General features: G+C 39.6%; 1 protein-coding gene across 1 annotated transcript in view; it reads right to left on the reverse strand.

The window, feature by feature from the left end:
* PCCA (propionyl CoA carboxylase, alpha polypeptide) overlaps positions 1–8,188 on the reverse strand; it is a gene marked incomplete at its 5' end in the record, with an annotated part of 16,217 nt that extends 8,029 nt beyond the window's left edge. Inside the window, one exon of the mRNA XM_009876432.1 lies at positions 8,048–8,188. Within this exon, the coding sequence (XP_009874734.1) occupies positions 8,048–8,188 (141 nt within the window). The remainder of the gene's footprint in view (positions 1–8,047) is intronic.
* Positions 8,189–10,875: the final 2,687 nt, after the last annotated feature.

Here is a 10,875-nt window from a genome sequence, read left to right on the forward strand (position 1 = left end):
ACTTTTATCTTCAAGCTTATAGTTTGCTTTGTTGTGCTAATGATTTAAACCACTTCTTATTTCTGATTAAAGCCCCCAACATCCTTCGTAAGAAGTTAGATCCACTTTATTCAGAAGGATTTAAAGACACAGAAACCTTTTTAAAGTTGTGTTTGTTAACCGCGCTGAGCTCTCCCTTCCTCTGCAGAGGCACAACGGAGCATCCTCCATCTTAGGCACCTCGCTGCCATCTGGATTTCTGCCTCCCACAAATTCTGGGGATTGGGAAAGATCTGGTGGCAGGGAGGGAGGAAAAGGAGGGAATAAAAAATAGTAATAATAATCATTGAAAAAAAAAACCCTGTGTCAACAAACCGTAAGCTTCCCTTCAAATCCTAAAACCTCCAAAAACAAAGATCGTGGGTGCTGCCTTAGACGCCAGACATTTAGCACAGGGTGGTGTTGCTCACTAATGTTGTTTGATTTGGAATAAAAGCATGAAAATGAAGTGCAAAGGCCTAAAATTGGAGATGTAAAGGATGACTGCACAGTATTCCATTTCTCAATTTCATCCTTCAGAGCCACAAAATGGGGGTGATACAGTTACTGGATGAGATTTACAGTAACAGCTGTGGTCTTCCCACACAAGGGAGGACCTTCTAATGGGCTAAGGTCTGTTTTGAACAGACGGGGAGTAGCAAAACAAGGTTCCCTATTAAGGGTGTGTGGCAATATTCTTGATAAAGAAAACGAACGGTGGTAGTCAGATTGCTTTAGGAGACCTAAATCTCCTTTCGCTGCTAATAACATTTTAAAAAAAAAAAAAAGAGCTATTTTAGAAAGTGCTAACTGCTAAATAAATGAAAGACATGTAAATGCAAGGATTTGGGGTTTTTTTCTTAATCTCCTCGCTACAAACTGTAAAGCATGCATAGGAACCAGTGCCAGGGGCATATGGCTTTCTCCTGTGCTGAACATTCATACAAAAGACAGGTTCATCAGTCATTGGAGTATCTGGATAAAAAATTAGCTCCTGATGGATGGTATTTAGAGCTTACCTGCTGCTAGTACATTACCAGAGAAACACAGGTTTTGAAGCCCACATGACACTAGAAACTGCAGACCATGAAATACCCCACGTGCGAGCGCACTCATAACGTACGCCAGGTTATACAAAATAAGAAATATGCTATTTAAACCCTCTGCCTAAAATTGGGCCCACTGCAAGGAACCCTGGGTCAGCCCTACACAGGCCAATTAATGCACAGCATCTGCTGTATAGAAGCCGTGCGTGAAGCACTTCCGAATGATTTCAGCAATTAAAAGAAAACTGTTTCCTGCCTGTTCTGACAGCAACTGTTTCAATGCAAGAGTGAGCACCGAATCACTGTGTGCAGCTGAAAAAATTAAGTCTTTCTTTTTTTTTTTTTTTTATCTCGTGAAAAGAGGGTGGGAGGGATGAAGATTTCTTACGGAATTGGATCGTTCTTTTGTTGTCCGACATTCTGTGTTTTTCTGCCAAATTAGACAGAAGGCTCTGAGGGTTTACGGGACCCTCTACAGTATCACCTTCTGGTGCACTGTGGCTCCCTAAAAAGATGGATCAATATCAACCCTGCTGATTTGCCTACAAAAGTGAAAATCCCTCAATTACATTTTTAGCACCATTATACTTAGAACACAGGTGCTCTGATGCGTTACGTTTTTAAGGCTCTTGGAGATGAAGAGAAAAAAAACCAACTCACAATGACAGCCCTAAGCAAAAACAATCTTAGATTTGGCTAAAGGAGAAATGAGAATTGGATTTTGTTGATATCTCCTTTCTCAGCTTTGGGGAGACACCAGTAAAGATCTCTCGCCATTTCCACTATGCTGCAATTTGTGTCCCTACTGAGCCTTGGAAGTAAGAAGGGATGATGCAAGACGGTGCCACGGGAAATCCAGTTACTCTCTTGCAGCCCTCCGCAAAATTATTACAAACATTTATCCCATTTATGCTTGTGCATAACCCACCGAACACTGAATTAAGGATGAACTCACTATCTAAAACCCCCATGAGGATCTCGGGATTTTTGTTTGTTTGTTTGTTGTTTAAACCTAGTCCATGCTGGTATCATTGCCTTCCCAGATTTTTTTCTCTCTGACTTGTTGGCAATCTGGCAGCCAGCATCCAACAAGAAAACAAATCAAGAGGAATTGGATGAACTGCAATTGAAATTCCTTGACATTGTCCATTACCACATAAAACAATTAGTGCAGGTTTTCCCTTCTTTCCAAATTAACTTTGAAATCGGAGCGGCAAATATAATTAGCGGCAATTAATAGTACTTGACAAATCATTATTAAACTTTTTTGGCCACGCTCCTTTAACGAGTGAATCCGAAAAATAGCACATCCCAAATTTTGTGACCTCTGACTAACTAAAGGTCAGCAATGTCCCCCTGACAGCAATCAGCACTGGCCATTGCACTCCCACTTATCCAAAACACAATTCCCCAACCGCTTCTGTGGCCCCAGCATGCCGGGAGAGTGATACGCGGGCAGGGCACGTCTGGGGGCGACTCTGGTGCTGCTCAGCCCAAAGCCAAGCTCTAGCTGCCACCACACCCATCTTTATCCCTCAACTTCTTCAGTAACAGCTAAAAAGTTGCTTACCAGTTGCAAAGGCAAAGTATGCCAGTTAAAAAGAGGAAAAAAATTTAAAAATCTATGAGTTATTTTCAAAGGATGCTAGGAGGAAGCTCTAATAATACCATTTGTACCTCCTCATCAGAATAGGATTTCATTCCTATTTACACCATACTTGAACACAAATCTTTCACTGGGCAATTGCATAAAGATATAGAAGAAATATCTATTCAAGTCTTAAAAAAATTACAAAAATATTTTATGAGCAACTACTATAGTTGAGGGGTTTGTTTAATGTAACCACAGTTGTCATTTGAAGCCTCACGTTACAAGAATGGTAAAACATTTGAATGCTTTTACTCTTGAAATTTCACAGTTCTGAAAATATTTTAATTTCCTGGAAAAATACCCCCCAAAAAAGAATTTAATACACAGAATCATAAAAGCTGTGTGAGGTTTGTGACCACATTTGGTCAAGGTTGCAAACTGCCTTCAACTGAAAAATGCAATTTATATTTGCTCTGGGATTGCTGAAGGACAGGAGGGAGGAAAGGAAGCAAAGGAACAGAAAAAGGAAAAACAGCAATAGAAGGGGGGAAAGAAAGGCTAGCACACAAGAGAAAGAATCTTATTTGAATTTGAGAATACCTTAATAAATTATTGATATCATATTCAACCAAATAAAATGTGAAACTGTTACTTCAACAAATAAATTTTTAAAGTTTTTCCTGGCTGTTATTTCTCTGTTATAAATTCCAAGCAGTATAAGTCTAAGAAAGAGAAAATTTATTTTCTTTTCATTTTTAGATTTTGACATCTGAATGGCAAATATGATTTAAAATAACACACAGCTGGCTCATGGCAACAGGTAACTTCATAACTCTACCTTTTCCTTCATGAAAATGAACATCATAGGGAGAAACAGAACTGAGGAACTTGTTTTTGTTTTGGTTTTCACAAGTGAGCATTTCAGCAGCAGAGGTCAAGCAAAACATATCTTTTCCCATAGCAAGAACTTTCCAATGCTTGTGAAATGGAAAATTGTGGAGAAAGATGTTTCTTGAACTGTTCTTCTGAAGAATAACATGAGAAATTAAAATAACGTCCATGTAACAGAACTAGAAGAGGAATGCAATGAAAAGAACTGTAAAGCAGGTTAAAATACCTTCATCGGTTGTTTTTAAAACACAGAATCACTGAAAGTAACATGTTTTTGTACGTTATACAATTAAAAAAACCACCAGCCTTCAAGTTACCCACTTTTGAAATTAGGGCGATAATTAGCATGTACATTTAACAGTTAACATCTTGGTGGCATAAATCTGAAATCAGGAGAAATTTTGATATGAGAAAAACTCATTTAAAGAGTGATTTGAATGGTTGAGTGATTGATTACCTCTAAAACTTAGGGTAATCTTGAATATACTGGGAAGAGGAGAGGAAATTTGGAAAATTAGGTCAAAATAAACTGTCCTTTTTTTTTGGCTGTAGTCCTACAAAGATTCAGTAACACTAGAGTGTTTACCCAGAGGTGCTTTCCTTTGACATATTTATGGATGGGGGCGTTCATTAATAAAGTGATTTAGGCTACCAGCACTCATGTTATATTATTGACCAATGCTTGGCTTAGTAATGCCACTTGTTCTGAGTAATTGAATTACAAAAGAAAAACAACCAATAGAAACTTAGAGCTTAAAAGAAAAACATCTTTGCATTTCTGACATGTGGAAAGCTGAAAAAGCAAAGATGATATCCATAGGTGAAAATACAGCAAAGGCTACAAGGCAATGAGGACAGTGCAGATCTTGTTTTGTTGCTGTGGACGGTTCAGACTACTAAGGTTGGAATCAGTTCTAGGAGCACTCTGTGGGGTGACAGCATTGCTTTACCCATTCAACCACGATCTCAGGCTTCCCCTGCTCCTGGAATTTCAGTACAATAATCCAGCCAAGTAACTGAACACAAAGAAGAAATATTTTGCAAGTGCTTTCCTACTGCCTGCCCTCTAGGTCAAGCAGTGAATTTGTGCAGCTTTGGTATGGTCCTGTATTTGTAGTAGCTGGGGGGAGATTAAAAGTGCGCAGCGTCTCCTCCACCACCCCGGCATAAAACCACTGTGGCGTGCTGGCAGGGCTGGCTTCTGCTGCCATCGGTGTTGGCGGAAACAGAACGAGTCCCCTGCCTGGACTCCTGAAGCCCAGCAGTTTCTCTGGCCTCTGGCACTACGGGGAACCAAAAAGTAACTCTCCCAAGACCAAATTTCATTCTAATGCACACTCATCGTTAACAATCTACTTACTGAATAAATATACAAACACCATCCCCCCGCGAATGGGTATGTCCTATATAACGTGACTGTGTTATCATGAGGAATGTAAGCTAAATTTAAACCTTCTTTTCCTAAATAATAGGAACCTTCTTCCCCGTCAGCCAGATTTCAAATTGTTTTGTTGTTTATGTTGCTTTCTGCTTCTGAGTGCCTCCATTGTGTTTCCAGGAATAACTGAGTGACAACTAATTACAGTCTTCTGATCACATGAAGGAAAATAAAGAAAGTAAAAAGTAACTAAAAAGCTTTAAAAATTGGCAGCATTGCAAGTTCTGCTTCTCTCTAAATGACAAACAGCACTTCCCCACTGTGTTATTAAAATCTATAGATCATCTTACAGACAAAAGAAAATAAATTCCTTGTATATGCAATGTCCTTTGGCAAAAATGAATTGAAAGCTACTTAGCAGAGACCAGCTGGATAGAGGTCGCTCTCACCATCTTCTATCGGGCTTCACCGGACCAAAGTCTTTTTCAGCTACAGCAGCTACAGGGGAAGACTACGCTTCAAGGCAAAACACCAACATATCAAGTGGAGAAAACTAACACAGAGAGGGACTAACAAAGCCCATGTGCTTTACCTGACCGGGCATGATGCCCGACAGCTGAAACGCAGGCACCAAACACGAGTTTGCAAGGGCGGCTACTCAAAGATGAGACGTCATTCCTCTCTAGGAGTTTCTTCACTGATTGTGAAGCTACACCTGAAGGAGGGGCAGGGCAGCCCAGCTCCCTGTGCTAGGGAGCGCTATCTCTCTGGGCTCCTGTGCTAACACTACTTAGCGTGGATCACGGGTGAGGAGAAAACAATCTCAGAGCAGCTGATAACCAGGCAGCTTCATCGCTAGCGGCTGCAACACCCGAGTGGAAGGACGGACGACTGCCTGACACTCTCCCATTTTTCAGCCGTGCTGTTTCCACACTGCTGTGCAAATTTGAGCTGCCAAACGCAGTTGCAAACACAAACCAGGAGCTACTTAAGTTCCCGTTTCTCCAGCACACTAAAGAAATCAGACTTCTCCCAAGCGGTGCAAGAAGAAGAGCTGCATTTATCAGGGAGCTACAGTCCCCTGCCCATCACGCCTTGAACAGCTGTAGTGAGTGAGTTGGTTTCTGATGGACAGCCAAGATGTGTAATCTGAATCACACCATCCCACCGCTTATCCAGTGCCAATAGCTGATGCTAGCCTCATCTCACTTGCCGGCTCGCCTTTTCTTAACGTTTTGACACTAGTCCTGAAAAAGAAGGATTTAAGTTAAACCCTTTTCAATAACGCAAATGTGTTTTTGCAATTAAAGCCACACAATTAGCACTGACAAGCTCAGGTCAGCAGAACATAGATTATGCCGTTTAAATGCTCTGCCACTCAGTGCCTCCAGCAAGAAGCTGCAGGAGAAGAGAAGAAGAAAAAAAAAAAATCTCCACGCATTATTTAGCAACTTGTGCTCTGATGCATTGTACCACTTGTGGATTTGTGGAGGGAGGTTCATTTATTTATTGACTTAAAATCCCTTTGGCTCTGGCCTCCTTCTCCACTGGTTCTATTCCTTCAAGACAACAAGAACTATTCTTCAGGGCAAGAGGGCTGGTAACATTTAGCAGAATTCTCAAAAAAAATCTTTAACATTTAAAAGAGGCTCAAAATCCTTGCCTTAATAACATTTCCCTTCATTCTTTGCAAAAACAAAGAAAAGTATCTGTTTAAGATCTCACTCACTCAGCCATTCATATTGCCTAGACACAGAAATCACAGATTTCTCTGTCCATGTCATGACACAGCGATTAATTTTAATTGAATACTGCTGTTTTTAAAAGTATAAACAGCGTGTGCACATGTACAGAATCTCAAAACTAGAAAGGTAAGCCTAGAAGATAAAAGCATTTCTCTCTTGCTATTTGTTACTCAGCTGTACTTAGTTCTGTTTTCTCAGAAATGTCTTCTTTTCATCAATACAAACATTAGCATCTACAGATTTTTAATATTAACATGATTCCCTTCTCTCTGTAAATAGACAGAAACAATCATCTATTCCAAAACCAAACGTGGCATCATAGCAAAATGTAAGCAAACAGATCACTTCATCAGCACGACTGATGACTGCCACATAGTAAGTGCAGTGTTAATTTTGGATTTCTGATTTTGATCCCGTATCTACATTGTCTCTCAAGAAAATGTAGTTTCTGTTGCCATAAATTATGAACTCTGTGCCTAAAGCTTTCTGTTTGCATTTAAGTGCCACATACACGTTTATGGCATCATTTAACTGACAACGGTACTTCAAAATTAATCTGCACCATCTGATCCAAATATTCCTGTGCCTGCATCACTGTAATGCTTTCAATGGTTATGAGAGATAAGGGCCCCAACCTTAGAAATAACATATGATACAATGTGGTAGAATTTCATAGAAAGCTGAGTTCAAGTAGGCGTTTATAAGTAACTCTAAAACACTGCATTTACATTTGTTTCCAGCTTGATGTGAGGCAAGAAGCACTGGAAATACCCAGTTTATCACGGTTATTTCCTTTGCAGGACAATATGATCCCCATAAGAGACTGGGAATTCCCAACACAGAATTCCCAATTCAGTAAATTCATATGTCTTTTGAAATGCTAACACTGGAATTCTTAAAAAAAAAAAAAGGGAGGAATGAAGTAAAGAAACTTAAAATATCTATTCTGTGTCCCCCGTATTTAGTAATATTTTCATTGCTTCAGGGCAGAAAATCAACAATCCTCTCCTACTAGCACTAACAGCATAGGCATACTTATGCATATTTACATTCATATACACACAGACACATTTTTTTTCACCCCACAAAGACATTTTGTGATACAAATCCAGGCTATTTGTTGAGTTTCAGCTGCAGACTAGTATACAGATGAAAAATTTCTTTTTAAAGGCAGTTTAATTTGAATTGCGCTACTTCCTTATTAGTTTATAACTCAAACAAAGAGCAGCACATATCTTTCAGTACATTTTATTCTACAGGTGATATACCAAAAAAAAAAAAAACCACAACAACTTTGACCTGCAGTTTCAGTTGCACCAAGGAGAAATTTGCGTGGAATATATAATGAAAATGCAGATATATAGATCACATTTCTTACCGTGTCCCCAGGCTTGACAGAAACTGCCACCACTGCTCCAGGCATGGGAGACCTCAAAATGCTGGAGGTGTCCTCTGCTGTTTTCTCTGGCATGTACTTGCTCAGCTCTGCAGCAACCTTCGTCAGTATTTGCAATTTGTACTAAAGAATAGGAAGAGGAATGTTTTACAAAACTGCACCTTGGTGAATTCCAGTCGATAATCTGCTCTATTTTATGGCATGTTTTTATATAATACATCTGTTACCAATTCTTTGCAGCAGTGTGTAAAAATCACTGTTTCAAATCTTTATTCAGAGTTTCGGCTTCAGGATGTAGAAAGAAAAATATGCAACCCCCATCTGCAGCAATAAGCACATAAAAGGAAAGAATCAAGTACAGTAATGTCAGATTCATTTAAAAATTGAGGGTAGAAAGGGGAGACACAAATTTAAAGAAGAGAAATATCCTTTTGCTTACTGTGCATTATCTCTAGCAGATAAGGAATATTGAGGGATTTGTTCCCAGTGCAGTGCTGATTTGGAACCTGACCTTTTGGGGAAGTCTGCTAGACTTTCAATTACCTAATTAATTTTAAACATTATGTTTACTTTTTAAACATTTCTTTTTATCATGTATTTAATGCTTGAAGTTTGTAACATGCTTAGATTTTGTGATCAGAACATATTAATCAACTTTAACTCCCATTTTTTCATGCACAGGCAGAATGATGGAACATTGTGGTTGTACTGAATATACTTTATCTGTAATAAAAACTGCCCAGCAGTTGTTATCTATCTTAAGAAAAAAAAAATGTTCTCTCTAGTATGTTTTATAGCAATTAGAAATAGAAAAGAATATGATGAGCCTCAAGTGTTCGAGAGCAACCCTTCAAACAAAACCTTTCTGAAAACATCTAAGACTGTACCCTAATTTGAGCCCCAGGCTTTTAGGTTTTAAAAACTTGTCATCCCTTTGACAGATAATTCAATGCACTTAAGGCAGCCGGTCCTCGCGTTTGTCCCAGCGCCCTCGAAAATAAATGAAAAAAGCCAGTAGATGGCAGCAGGTCTCTGCGCCAAAGTCCTGCCTCAGCAGGGCCAACCGAGGGAAGACCAGCACCACACTTCGTCAATAATTTACACAAAGGTTTTAATAATGAGCATTGGATGAGCTGCATTTACAATTCAAATGTGTATTTTGCTGATGTAAAGTTCAACACCTTGCTTTGAACAGTATGTTTTCCTCCAAAACAATTAGCTATTGTTTTATTAGCAATAAAACGTCTTTACTTCTCACTTTTGCACAGACAGAAAAAACCCGATACCCTTATGGTGAAGGTAAAGGGGGACTCTACCTTCTGCTTCTGTAGAGAGCAGAACAAGGCTTTTAGACATACACGCAAAAGGTGATTAACTCTGTAATGACATCTTCAGAAAGCAGCTTTCAAAGCCAAATTAAAGCAACGTTACCATCCTCTGTACATGGCGTTTGGACACACAGGACGATGTGCCACGAACGGTGCAGCTGTTCCGTCAGAAATACTTGCAGAACTAGAAGCAAACGGTTGAGCGTTTGCTCAATCTCCACCTCAGAAAATGGAACAAAACCCCAGAAGGTGGAAGCGGCCCCCAAAAATTTGAGAACCCAGTCCCAAACGCCTGCCTTGGCTATGACCGATAGCGGCGTAGGGAAACCAGCACCATTTTGTACGCAACGTACGCTGCTCTAACTCCAAGCCTCCTGTCGGCATCATCACAACAATCATGACTGTGGCACTTGCCTCTTCCATCCCAAAAATGCAGCGAGTTTTCTCCCTGCACAAGCAGCTACGTCCGACACAGCACGCTCCTTCCAGTTTCTTTTCCTAAAAGTCTCCGTGCGTGTGTGCCTGCATACACGTGCCCATACGCACACTTGCGCGTATGCTTCCAGAGAGAGGGGAGGTGATGCCTATAGATTTGATGACATAAGGTGCAAACAGAATTGCAGCCGCGTGACAAGTCAAATAATAACATCTTATGCATGTTTCTTTACTCTTGAGTGTCTGTTTTGCAATCAAGACATACAAGTGTCTGCCAGTTTCTGAAGGATATGATCCTTAAGTGAAATTACCGTGCAAATAAAAGCTTTTTACTCCTATTAAAATTCATCTGAGTCATAAGTGGCGAGGACAAAAAGCTTGCAGAGTGTATTCTGCTGTCAATCTAATAAACATTCTGTGCAGAGGGACTATTTATCAAAGATAAATTGTACTTAAAAGTCCTTCATTAAATCTATGGGGGGGAATATAATTACACCAAATTGCACAGTTTCAGTATCCATGGTTAGTGCCTTCTTTGTACTCAGAGTTTGAAAATAAATAAATAAATATAAAAAGAACACAGGAACAAGATACGCTTGTGGACTGTATTGTTGCCTCTTGCAAGAGACTATTTTGATATGATTTCAAAAGGCTAGGTTTAGATGTCATTTAGTTTTTGGAGCCACACAACACTTCTGAGTTGCTCAATTTCAAAATTTAAACCTGAAGAGAAAGCTAGACTTTCTGCACTCATCTAGGTTACAATATTTTGCAAGGACTGAAATACAGAATTCCCCACGCGTTCCACAATGTGCAACAGTGGGGGAAGAGCCATGTTCCTGAGTACACTGCACTTTAAAGCTCAGTTCTCCACAACAAGTTAAAATATCCCTACCAAACATTGTTTTTACTATCTTTATAATTTTCATATCTTTTAGATTCCTTTCTCTGCAGGACTCCTGCTTTGCTTGGAGTGAGATGTAAGAGTTAGTACACTCAAAGCTTTAAAACGCAGGTCTTTGTTATTGATGAGCTGTTCCTTTTCCT

This window comes from Apaloderma vittatum, unplaced genomic scaffold (genome assembly GCF_000703405.1).
Source record: "Apaloderma vittatum isolate BGI_N311 unplaced genomic scaffold, ASM70340v1 scaffold21889, whole genome shotgun sequence".
NCBI lineage: Eukaryota > Metazoa > Chordata > Aves > Trogoniformes > Trogonidae > Apaloderma > Apaloderma vittatum.